The 13,099-nt window shown below is 40.1% G+C and overlaps 1 protein-coding gene across 1 annotated transcript in view; it reads left to right on the forward strand.

The window, feature by feature from the left end:
* The window catches only part of LOC140929558 (uncharacterized), a 15,783-nt gene extending 5,029 nt beyond the window's left edge, over nucleotides 1-10,754 (forward strand). Inside the window, exons 2-3 of the mRNA XM_073379312.1 lie at nucleotides 8,416-8,682; nucleotides 9,025-10,754. Coding sequence (XP_073235413.1) covers nucleotides 8,434-8,682; nucleotides 9,025-10,080 — 1,305 coding nt within the window. The 5' untranslated portion in view covers nucleotides 8,416-8,433 and the 3' untranslated portion in view covers nucleotides 10,081-10,754. The remainder of the gene's footprint in view (nucleotides 1-8,415; nucleotides 8,683-9,024) is intronic.
* The last annotated feature ends 2,345 nt before the right edge of the window (nucleotides 10,755-13,099 follow it).

A 13,099-nucleotide genomic window follows, 5' to 3' on the forward strand; every position in this document is an offset into this window, starting at 1 on the left:
ATGGAACTACAGTCCTGTCAAAAAAAGGTAACCAAAGCGCGATTTCGAAACAAAAACAAGCGACCACGTGACACCAAGGTTGGCAACGGGCCTTTAAGATAAAGACGGAAGTCAAATAAGCGAATCAGCGCAATTAAAAAGTTAGCAACCAAAGCTTATTGCTACTCAGGTCAACTCAACATGTTATAGCCGTGAACATTGTTATCTGAGCAACGGAACCAAGGGAAATTAATTTTCCAACCATTCGAATCGGTTCGTTGGTCAACTAACAAGGAAGGTGTTGAGGCTATCTTTCATTAACTGTCTTGAGGTAAGTCTCTTAAAGTTAAGTGGTCTAACGCGCTTACTCCTTCTTGAAAGAGAAATTGCGATGTCACACATTATTTTTCACGTTAAAAATAACACAGCATGTCACAATCGGTTTCTCAGCCAAGGAAAATCAAAAAAACCTAAAATGCTGTTGGGGATGAATTTTTCGGAGTACACGTTACCCGAGCTCTGTAAGTGACCTACACGCGCGAAGGGAGACACGCGACACTTTAAAGCGCGAGTAACAGTTACATGTAAGTACAAGGTTTGTTTCAAGAAATGTATGGATCCTTGCCCTTCGTATGTGTTTCAATTTATAGAAAATTTTTGGCGATATTGAACAGGTTCATATTATGGTCAATGAATAAGCCGGTTTCCAATTGAAAACTCGGCGTCCGAACTTCGCTTTGCAACTGATCAATGAATGCAGTCAGTGTTCCACGAACTATGGAAAGAGATTGGATTTAAGTCGATGGATCAGAAGTACTGAAAAGCCGTTGCTTGAAAAGTTAGTAGAACTCGACTAAGAGAATGATTTTCAGTTCGTTGCATTGGAAATTTTCGAAAAGAATCGTATTGTCCGAAAAGTTTGCCCCGGCGGTTTTCCGCGGAAATATGTTCCAAACCTTTATATATATCTAGCCGGATTTATAAAAACCGTACCATCGGACACCAGGAGCCCAAACACCTTAAACTGACTCAACTAAAGTAAATATCGCCAAGAGACTCAGCTCTTACCCATGGTTCTCTTAAGGTGACTCTTCTTGGTTCCTGATTAGCAAAAGAAACATTCAAGTCCATCAAAAAGACACTCTGGACTTGTCCATACACTCTAGCTGCTTAAAGGCCCTGAATGACGGAGGACGCTTGAGACTTAAGCAAGTTGTAAGCAGAGAATTCAAGGTTAAATCCCCTCCCTGACTTCCTCCACCTCCCCCCCCCCCCCCCAGCCTAGCACGTGCTTGAGGGGAATGCTTTCATTGGCCAATGGGCCTCAAACGTTACAAGAATTTTACATGACAAACTAAAGGCAGACATGACCAGTGCACTGACTCTCCCAGATCAGGACTAACGGAAGGTACAACGCTTTTGCAGCACCCTCCCCCACTAGGGATTGACATGGAGGCCCCTTTCCAACCCATGGCGAGTTAGCTCAGGGACTGAACTTGACAATGAGACCAACCAGGACAGCAAGCCGCCTATGTTTTTTCTCACCGCAGTGACCAGAAAGCTGGCTATCGCCAGCTTTCTTTGCGAACATTCTGGTCTATTTTGAGGTATGTTTTCAAAAATTCGGCTAGATAAATAAATAGATATATATCTAGCCGAATTTTTGAAAACATACCTCAAAATGGACCAGAATATTCGCACAGAAAGCTGGCGATCGCCAGCTTTCTGGTCACTGCGGTGCGAAAAAACATAGGGGGCTTGCTGTCCTGGTTGGTCTCATTGACAAGTTCAGTCCCTGAGCTAACTCGCCATGGGTTGGAAAGGGGCCTCCATGTCAATCCCTAGGGGGGTAGGGTGCTGAAAAAGCGTTGTACCTTCCGTTAGTCCTGGTCTGGGAGAGTCAGTGCACTGCTCATGTCTGCCTTTGGTTTGTCATGTCAAATTCTTGTAACGTTTGAGGCCCATTGGCCAATGAAAGCATTCCCCTTAAGCACGTGCTAGGCTGGGGGGGTGGAGGAAGTCAGGGGGGGTGATTTAACCTTGAATTTCTCTGCTTAGAACTTGCTTAAGTCTCAAGCGTCCTCCGTCATTCAGGGCCTTTAAGCAGCTAGAGTGTATGGACAAGTCCAGAGTGTCTTTTTGATGGACTGGAATGTTTCTTTTGCTAATCAGGAACCAAGAAGAGAGTCAACTTAAGAGAACCATGGGTAAGAGCTGAGTGTCTTGGCCATATTTACTTTAGTTGAGTCAGTTTAAGGTGTGTGGGCTGCTGGTGTCCGATGGTACGGTTTTCATAAATCCGGCTAGATAGATAGATAGATAGATATATATATATATATATATATATATATATATATATATCAATTCGTGTTCCATTTCTCAAACCTTATCCTAATACTTGATACTGATTGAAGTGTTTCGCGGGAACGTTCTTTCTTGGAAATGAAAGTGACTTTGGTAAATTGAAAACGCTTGTTTGGACCGGCAAAATTTCGATCCCATCCTAAATTAATTCGCTTACCATGAATGTCCAAACCGTGATTTTAATAGTATCTCATTCGATTAGCCATTTTGTGGGTAATTTTTCTTTTATATGTAAGTAAGGTCATGAATGAAAAAGATATGAATAATGTTTATCAAAATGTAATACTTTCGCCCTTGTATCCTTATGTTTAAATTCTTGGGTTACTTATTTCCCTTTCTTTCTAAAAATGACCTTCTGATGGCAGGCGAGGTGTTATTGAATCAGAACGAGGAAAGTATGGCGCTGTTGGTTAGCGCACATGGGCAGCCTTCTGTTTCGAATATGATCCTCAAGTATTATCTCAAATCATTGTTTGGCTTCCTTCTTTTCCTTGTAGCCGTTTACACTGTAAAGTTCTACTGTAACCGGGGCTGGCAAAACAAAGCTGACTAATCGGTTTTTCCGAGAAAGATTTTTTTGTTGTTGTTTCTTCAGCCAATCTGCAGCAAATGATGTGTAAGAAAACAATGAGTTGAAAATGGACAATACCGATAGCAAGCTTTTCCAAGAAAGCAAATTTATCGTATTAACCCTTTTTTTTGTCCGAATCTTGTGACCGAGAGAGGGATAAAATAAGCGCTTCGTCAGCTTCAAAGTTCGAAATACCGACGTAATCATGCAGATCCTATTTCTTTTTATCTTTGACAATTTAAATGACAAAACTGCAGAAATAGAAACTGAAAGGAAAACATGCAGTACAGTGCAGAATATCAGATGATCAGGGGTCAAGGTTAGGGCAACACCAGTAATGATTCTAGAGGTGTTGAACTAAAATATAACATCAAAACAGCTAAGACTGGCGGTCATTTTTTCCGTTCGACACGTGCAAATATTATAATTATAGTTAGAAATCAGTAGTGGGGTAGTGTAGCTTGCAACAGGATTACGGTCTGAAGGATATACAGAGATCAATAAGTCAAACCACAAAAGGAAGTTGAGACAGCGAATCATGCAAAGTATAGGTTAAGGTGAAAGCTTATTTTGGCTACCTCAAGGGTAAACAGTTGTTATCCGAGTCCCGTAATCAGCCAAGGGGTTTTTCCCAACATTTGCTGCGAAAGTATTTGAAAAGGGCGTGCGTGGCACTTGGCTCAAAGCCTAGAACGCGTGCATCTGCAAAATTGAACGACAACAAGTTTATAAGGTATGTAATGCACATAATTTTGGTCATCTGTGATGCTCTCTTGCGGAAAGTATTACCTGAAATGGAGTGCTCTGAAGCTCTAGAACGCTCTAAAAATATCAAGTTAAGTCAATCGTTAACGCAATTTTAGACTATGATGAGAAATAGACTTCTAGTGGACTCTAACTGAATTTATAAGATCACAGAGCACTGTTAGCATTGAACTCAGTAATAAATAGTTCATATCATTTGGTATTTAATTAATGTAACTTCCTGTATTTTAATTTTTAGACACGCAGTACCCCCTTACTTTGTTTTGGTTTAATTCATGTCATTCTATTTTGTTAAATATTTCACTGAAAAGCCCCGCGGGGACGTGAAATATATGTATGTATGATATGTCTGACTGGATTTATGAAAACATGGCTTCAGTGAGTGTCTAAAGGTCCTATGCTAAGTGTCTCCTTGGTACCAAGACTTTAACCCTCCCCACCCAGGACAATGGGTGACTGTCTGCACCTCCCACTGAGCTCTGCAATTATCATGATAATCATTCTCGGCAGAGGCCTGATTCAGCTGGCTAGGTTAAATTAACACCAAGGTATTCGCCAGTTAAAGTCTCCACTGAACACTGCTCCTTACTGAAGGTGTTGTGTCAAAACAGCCCCCTCCCTACCCCACTAGTTTTGACCCCAGGGCCTGAGCCACCCACCCACTGTTAAGGCAGTCCCTGGGCTATCCAGCTGTACCGACCAAGTCGTCAAGCCCCCTACTTTTTTGGACACCGGACTAGTAGCTCGGCGCCAGGCGAAAATCTATAGTGGTCACGTTTTAAAGAAATCAAACAGATGTATATGTGTAATTTCCTCAAATACCGTGATTCGCCTATACTGAATCCTTACCGCGAGAGTAGAAAGCTCATGAATCTACCGAATTAAGATACTTCGAAGGTAGACTTGAGAGTTATATGCAAATCGCAAGCTTCAGTATGTCATACACAGCTTCCTCTCGGCCTCTTTTCCAAAAGTTAAATTTATTAGATATCTATCAAATTGATGATTTTCTTGTGGATGCACGTTCTGTTTGATAACCTTAGAACACAATCTCTTCCTGTGTATTTTAATGGTTCTTGTACAGAAAATTTTTTTTTAGTCCATAACCACTATACAAGGAAAAAAATTAATTTACACAAAAAGTTTATCAAGACAAATTAGAATAGAGTGTGTACGTAGAACTTTAATAGAATCATCCTAAAAAGGTTTTACAGACTCTAATTACAAGACTTGCTCTAAAAGTTGCCCTCTTATAGCTTGCTTGAAAGACTGCAAGGAAACGCATTGCTTTATGTCATTATCTAAATTGTTCCAAATACTAGTTCCTCTATATGCAAATGTGCGTTGGTTAGAAGCAGTTCTATACAATGGTATATGTAATAAATCACGCTTGCGGGTGTGGCGAGCATGGATGCTGGAGCGTTTAGTAAGTTTATCTACCAGATGTTTGGGTGCGAGGCCCTTGCCGAATCATTAATTTGTAAGTTAACACGGAGTCCCTATAATACATATAATTGTTTGACAGGAAGTCAGTTAAATTGGCGGAGTAAAGGGGTCACGTGGTCAAATTTCCTAGAATTCGTTACAATATTGCTTGGTTTTTAGGTGTTTATTCAACTAGAAATGAGAGTAATTAGCGTATGGAATACTATCCCACGTAAGATAAAACCGTCTATTTCAATAAATATATTTAACATAAAGATCGAACAGTTTTTACTATCAGATAACTATTGTAATCAAACCTTAGTTCTAGGTTGCTATTTTTGTATGCCTATTTGAAATAGTGTAATACAAGTTATATAAATTTTTGATAATCGAATCGCTGATACCAAATATACTATTGAAATAATATTAAGGTCATTTAAAGGGGGACTACCCTGTAAAAGCCTGCAAGGGTTTCTGTAGTCCTCCTCCATTTGTTAATAATAATTATTTTAATAACATGTATCGGACCAAATTGGAAATAGCCTCGACTGACTGATTGATTGAGAATCGTAACTCCGTGAGCTATAATCGATAACTACGTAAAACTCGAGGTTCCTCATTGGAAGTGAAGTGCGGCCCCATGTAGAAAGATCAAGGGGTTGGAACGGTAGTAAATAATATATTGTATCTCAGTTTAGGATATCACCTGGTCTTCAAGGTTGTAAGATTCAAAAAGGGAGGGTTGTTGTCTCCCTCGCAGCCGTTTATGTCTCTAGCATTGCGTGACGAGACAAAAGGGAGCTCGAGACTATGATGTATAAAATACATAGTTACGTTATCTTGTATTTTTTAAGCTTGTTTTTATCTTCAGCTTTGTATGTGTAACTATAATTCGGATCCTGCTTAATCTTAGAATTAGTTTCAAGTAAAAGCAAACACAGAACAAAATGCAAGGAATATGAATTCCCAAAGATTTCAATCAATAACAAAAAGCATTAATACATCTCACTACTAATATGTTATCCGTGTTTTTTTTTTTGTTTGTTTGTTTTCGTTTTTGATTTTTTGTTTTTGTATTTAATAAACGTTGTATAATATAATGAAAGGTTGTATAATGCATACTCAAAAATCAATTTGGATTGTTATTGACAAATACACACAATAAAGACATCAGAGAACACCAGAAAGCTCCTTTGAGTTAGTGAATTGTCACGGAATTGTACATAATATTATTCGTTTCTGTTGTAATCACTTTTTTACTTCATGAGATCAATGCAAATAAGTATTTTAAATGAACAGAAAAAGCTTAATTCAGTTTGACCACCTCGGTAAGCAAATCGCTTGTTTCATTCGCCTCTTTGCCGGGGCAAATTATGACCTCAATTGTAATTCAGTTTGTTCGCCTCGTTGCTTCATTCACCTCTTTCGAAAAAGTAGTGAACTGCAACAGGAAGGTTATCTGCTAAAAAAGATTCCGTTGAGTTGACTGTTTAGGACGCTTTGAAGTTTTCATCGATCGCGTTCGTGATCCACAATGATCCACAGCTGGTAAGAGGTTGGGCTCATGGAACGACAGTGCTGGGGAACATTGCCTCCCCCTCAAATCCTTACTTTAACGTTCGCTACCTTCCCAAAATACTTCACTTTACAACTGACATGACAAGAAAAAGAGTGACTTACCGGCTGCGTTACAGAAACTATGAAACTCCTCGCACTCGCGTCCGACTCTCGACTGCCAGCCTCATACAAAGTCATTTTTTCACGAATGTCTACTGAACCAAGAGGTCGCAGATTCAAGAATGCTAAGAAACTCTTTAACAAGTTTATCGCCATTTCCTTTTAAAGCATGTTCAGAAAGAATCATAGATTTTTACTGTCTAGCGCTCAAACATTCTCGGATGAAAAATTTTGGGCGCCCTTTTAATTTGCAAGCATGTTGGATCGGGTACTACGCGGCGGGGACTGGGGACTGGTAAAACAGCAAAACTAGACCACCAAACAAAACTCAAAGGCACGATTTGTTTACGCGCGGACAAATGACAGTACACATCAACTCGGTCCCGATGACTGATTCAACCGAAGGCAAATTGAAATGTTTTCTGTTTTAATTATATTGTAAAAGAAATGGTAAACGTTGCAGCTGTACAACCATCGAGTTATGGATGCACTTGGGAGGTTTGCTAAGCACTCAAGAAGCCAGAGTTGCTCTCGCCCAAGTTAATTAAGCATGTGTCAACAGCTAGGTGTTTCCGGTAAAAATGAAGGGGGTAGTCTATAATATGAATTGTTTATTATAAAGCACAAAATTCCAAAAAATATTACAAACCATAAAAAATTATACTTCACAACACACGAAAATTATGCAAATAGGTCACGTGATTTAACAGCTCCACCAACTGTCAAAAAATCTTTAAAAAATGGGCACACTTTTTAGCAAAAGTTATTTTACTTAACTGCTACAAGAAAATACAAAATATAAGCACCTACAAAACTGCGCTTGGTAACTCCTCGACGTCTCGTTTATTTAAAAAGAAACGGGTTTTCCGACTAGTACCCAGTCTCCCAGTCCAAGTGGCACCCCCAGACCTTTTAGAGTGTGTGTATTAAGTGCAACACTAGTCGGCCATTGAACAGCTTGTTCGATCGCATGTGTTGTTGATTTTTTATCGATGCATGTCCTCCCCAATTCGGTTTTTGCATCAGTTTTTTTTTTTTTGTCGTTTCTAAAGTATTTTTCATTCTTGCTAGTTGTATTACTAATTTTCTTTTCTTTTTTCTTCCTTTCTGGACCTCGTAGTGGAGCCTGCCTTGTGAGTGATCCAGGCCTCTTGGCGAAGTTAATACTAAATAAATAAATAAGTGTATCTTTTTAACAGGCCTTTCCTTTAAAAAATCTTGACATTACAAGCGAAGAAATGACATACCTTACCGCCTTAAAATCATGAGACTAGTAGAAAAAAATTAAGAAAACAAGAAAAAGCGTGCCCGTTTAAGTTCAAAGCGTTTCTGAGCGTGGCAAGTCACGTGACCTTATTTGCATATTTCGTTCGGGCCAAATAGACAAAAACTAGCGGTGTTTGTGTCTGACAAGTTTTCAACCTGCTACTCCTGGTGCATCGAAAGATAGACCACCCCCTCACTTTTCGACTTAATAACCGGGGTACCATGCCAACTTGGGGGGCTACTCCTCGAACAAATCTTATGCTTCTTTCCTGTATAGCAACCTTCCGCGGGCATTTCTTAATTCTACAAAAGGCATGTTTTTTTTTGTTTATTATGTCTCGATCTCACTTTATACCTCTGTCTTACAGCACCACTGTGGTATCAAGATGGCCGAAGGAAAGATCCCTCCAGAGTTCAAATTTTCCGGTGCCTCAAGCCGGGAGCAGGCAATGTTGCTGATAAATGGCTTAAAAACTCTGGACTATTATCTTGGACAGTGTTTTTTATCCGGTCGAAGGGAAATTACTATTCTTCTAAGTGGCAAAACGGGTGCCGGCAAGTCGCATTTGGTAAATGCGCTTACTGGCCAAAATCTTGCAAAAGAAGGCTATACCCTTGACCCAGAAACGTTTGAGGTAAGTTCTGGATTCGAAACAGAACTCGGGAAAAAGGATCGCGCTGGCACTAAAAGAGTCTGTGTTAAGTAATTATTACCGCCGCCGTCAGCACTAGTATGACGCGATTGTACGCTAAGTCGGCCAAAAAATACTACTAGATTTTTGCTGGGTGTTACTAACCGGAGAGTTGAAAGTAATGTTTCCGCATCTCTCCGACATAACTGCGGCATGTCTTCTATACTTTTTACTTCGTCAGTGCCGAACAAACGTTATTTCACGTACTTTAATTTATTAATTTGCTTCACCTTCACTTTCCTGTCCCTAGATGTAACGTTCTTAATGTGGTTTTTTTTTTTTCAGGTAACACCTTACCATTTTACCATGAACAACGTGCAAATTACAGTGTTTGACACTCCAGGACTGGCGGATGGTACCGGCAATGAGGAAGAGTATCTGCGAAAAATCAAGGAAAGGGTAACTGATCCTTGCGACATGTTCATTTTCTGCACAGAGATGAACAGCCGACGATTCCGTAATGACGACATTAAAACCGTGGAGATGTTGACGGCAACGTTTGGTACTCAGCTATGGGAACACGCCGTTGTGGCTCTGACGTTTGCCAATGAAGTTCTTCCCCCAAACAAGGACGCCACCCAAGAAGAGCGCATAAGTCTCTTCAATGAGCGAATGCGATGTTTCAAGAAGACAATACAAGATGTCCTACTAAAAGTCGGGGTGGCCGGAAAATTAGTCATCAATGTGCCATTTGTTGCAACTGGAGACCTGTGCGAGCCATGTTTACCTGGCATTACCAACTGGCAGACGGCATTTTGGATCGCAACTTTCAAACGCCTTAACAGAAGTGCCAGGTTCCCTTTTCTTCTTTTAAACAAGGATCGCTTAAAAATCTCTTCCGCTGAGCCGGACGTCCAAGCAAAAGAGCGTCCTCTTCGAAGGAGCCTGCCACTCCAAGAGGCAGAAGGGACTCCACAGCGAGGACAACGTAGAAGCTTTCACGGGTTCGAACTTGTGGACCGAGAGCAGGACAGCGGCTACGAGCCTGATAGTGACCCCGACACCGAATTTCGAACAAAAAGCCGTTCGTTGCCAGTAAAAACGTCCAAGATACCACCAAAAACAAAGCCTAAACCAAAGAAAGGAAAGATGCAACAGGATACCTCCACCATCGACATAGACGAAGCAGCTGCCGCTGAAGTGGTACTGGAATTTATAAGCGAGGTGGGTGAAGGAGCTAGCAAGTTAGCCGGAGAGTATATTCACCCAGGAGCTGGAGATGTATTCCAGACTGCATTTAGATGGATAATGAGACTGCTAAAAAGATTATTTCAGCGAAATTCTTCCAAGGAAGATGCAACAGATGAAGATGGAGATGAAGTCGATCAAGAAGCTGATTGACTTTCGCAGAAGAGAACTTTAGAGACCCGATAGCTGTATATTAGAGTCTATCACGCATCCTGTCCGTCTTTGTTTTTGTTACTACATGTATCCTTAAACCAAGAGATAGCTCTCTTGCTTAAAACCGAGTCTGGTAAAAGTTTTTTAACATGCCAAATGGCAGCCGTACAAATATTGGACAACTGTCGTTAGGACGGGTTTCTGTTGACTTCATTATGCTAGCATTTTTTCGAGTAATTTTTATGAAGGCAAAGCACAAAGTATACTGCATTTTTTTTTTGTTAACAAAAGATAAAAAAAATCCAAGAAAACAGACTTAAAATTGAAATTAAAACAAATTCAATGCAAATCAAATACAGACGGTAAGAAGATATATGTTGCTGTATTGAAACTCTTAATAAAATTGTATGTTGTTAAAACCATAACGTTTTGAATTAGAAGACTCACTTTGAAAAGTACTATCTGCTTATCTAATAAGGTCTGCGAGTTTTTAGGGGGAGAACAGGCATTTTAGAGGGATCAGCTGGAGCATTAAGTTGAAGCCGATGATTTTAGCGGTGAAACAAAATCATAATGCGTAAAAGCATAAGTTAGGAACGATAAAATCAAAATCAAAATAGAGAAAAAAGAAAGTAAAAAGAAACAAAAATAGATTACAGAAGATTTATGCAGGTTAGGTTTAAAAGAGTGTTTGCCTAGCGTAAACTTAAAGCGATAACTTCCGGTAGAAGGTTAATCAAGTTGCTACGAGTACTCCCTCATTTTCCCTCAGGGATAGCAGAGTGAGGCGGAACGCGAGGCCGCGTAAAAATCACCCCACGCGAAAAGGAGAGACGTGGCAGGGAGAGAGAAAAATGAGGAACTAAAGACAAATCCAATGCTTTGGACTTCATGCGTTACTCTCACAAAGCATAACTCTGATTTGGCTCTCTCATGGTGCAATATTTCTAAAAATGCGCCAGCCGCTATGAACAATCGACATAATAACAATTTCTTTCAATCACTGACAAACTTCGGGCATTTCTGTAAAAAAAAAAATCCAAACATAACATCAATGAAACAAGAACAGTACTACCCTGAGTATAAGCGGTGGAGGCTCTGTTGGCGGGAAAATTATGTACTTGCGATACTTCCAACCGGACTAGGGAAACGTTTGGGAAACCTCCAGCTCGTTATTTCTTCACTCAAAAGCATTAGTGGAAGAACGGTCTTGGTACAACATCGGTTCACTTGGAACCAAGCAGTGAGGATTGTTTAAAAGATATCTCCAAAGGGAAGTTTCAAATGATTTTCGCTTCAGCTGAAGACTGCTTATGCAAGAAGTTTACAGAGATCCTGAAAGAAGCGAAACCCCAATGGGAACTTCACATTTCTTTTGGTTGTTACCGACGAATTTCACATGGTTGAGACATGGTAAATGTGTTGTTTTGAATTTTCGTTTGTTCCTACGCGTACAAGTGACTTGTATCCCTTGAGATATCAGTGCTGTGTACTTATCGATCGATCTATATTTATCGATGTCTAACAGCAGTCTTGCATGCATGTCATGAATGACTGTGATTTTTTTTTTTTCTTGCAGGGGCACAGATCATAAGAAAGGAAAACTGCTTCTTTCTAATTTCAAAAAAGATTACGGTAACTTGGCAATGCTTCGATCACTTTGTAAATAAGGTAAGAAATCATCTAGTAATCAAAAGATTTAGACAGATTGCCATGGAACAGCCAATCAGAGTTATGCGTTGTGAGAGTAACGTAACATACGATCAAAAGCGCTTTACACTGCCTACGTATGAAGTCCAAAGCTTGGGCTTTGTCTTTAGTCCCTCATTTTTCTCTCTCCAAGCCGCGTCTCACTTTTCTTGAGTTGAGTGAATTTCACGCGCACTCGCGTTTAGCTCGCTCTACTATCCCTGAGGAAAAATGAGAGACTGCTCGCTGTCTACTGTTATTTTATTCCTAAATGTTAGTTTCTTATTTCTTAATTTTTGTTTATTTGTTTTACGTTTCGAGATTTTGAGATTTTCACTTTTCGAATAGAAAGAAAAACTCTTTATTATAGCACGTATACATGATTTTAGTAGCAATTTAAGGGACTCTTTCTGGAAGTAGAACTTAGTAAATAATGAAAAGTTTCCAGTCATAGGTATTTCAAACGCAGTCGAAGCACTACAGCTGCTTATCAGTTTATCAAACTTGTCAAGAACCCAAATCTAGTACAGATGATAAAAGATGATGTTCTTTTCCCCTCAATTTTACAGATCTTTTACACATAAGTCACCGTGGCTTAGCATATATGTATCCAACAATAAAACAGCGGCCATGCTAGGGCCTGTTTGCATGGAAGTGGGGACTGCAGGTGGGTGAGGTAACCGCCTTAAGACAGTTAATCCTCTTTTTTTTATATAATCTCTTAGTTTAATTTGATCTTGTTTGATAGTTGTGGTGACCATATCAGAGATTAGCTGGGGTTCCTCACGTCCATGTAAACAGGCCCTTAGTATACCAAACAGCAATCTTCTTCGGACTGAAATCTTTTCTCGAGTACAGTAAAAATATTTTTCATTGTGTGAACGCCATCTATAGGCTCGGAGACTGCCCTTACTAGGGAGTTTAAGATACCATGAAGACGATGGTGGCGAAAAACGTTGCTTAAAACGCGAATTCGCGCTCGTTCCAACTCGCAGTTACTTTTATCAAATGCAAGCGAACTCTCTTCTGCAGATCAATTCGTAAGAACCGCATCCTAATTCAGAAAGAGAAGGGGGAATTTCGTCGTCGCTTGTTTACGTCCTCCATTAAACGTGAAATTAGGTATTATCACGTCGTAGTCGTTCAGTGATGGCAAAGAAATGTGCCAAAAAAAGTGCGCTGTAAGTGCAGAATTGTTATTTTGTCGTCGCCGTCGTCTGCAGCGAAGCATGCTAGACGATTCAAGAATATTTGGTAAAGACGTCAGCGCACACGCACGCGTGCACGCCCATCCGCCGCTCGCACAGACTGTTGGGGTCGATTTTAAGTC

This window comes from Porites lutea, chromosome 3 (genome assembly GCF_958299795.1).
Source record: "Porites lutea chromosome 3, jaPorLute2.1, whole genome shotgun sequence".
Classification (NCBI taxonomy): domain Eukaryota; kingdom Metazoa; phylum Cnidaria; class Anthozoa; order Scleractinia; family Poritidae; genus Porites; species Porites lutea.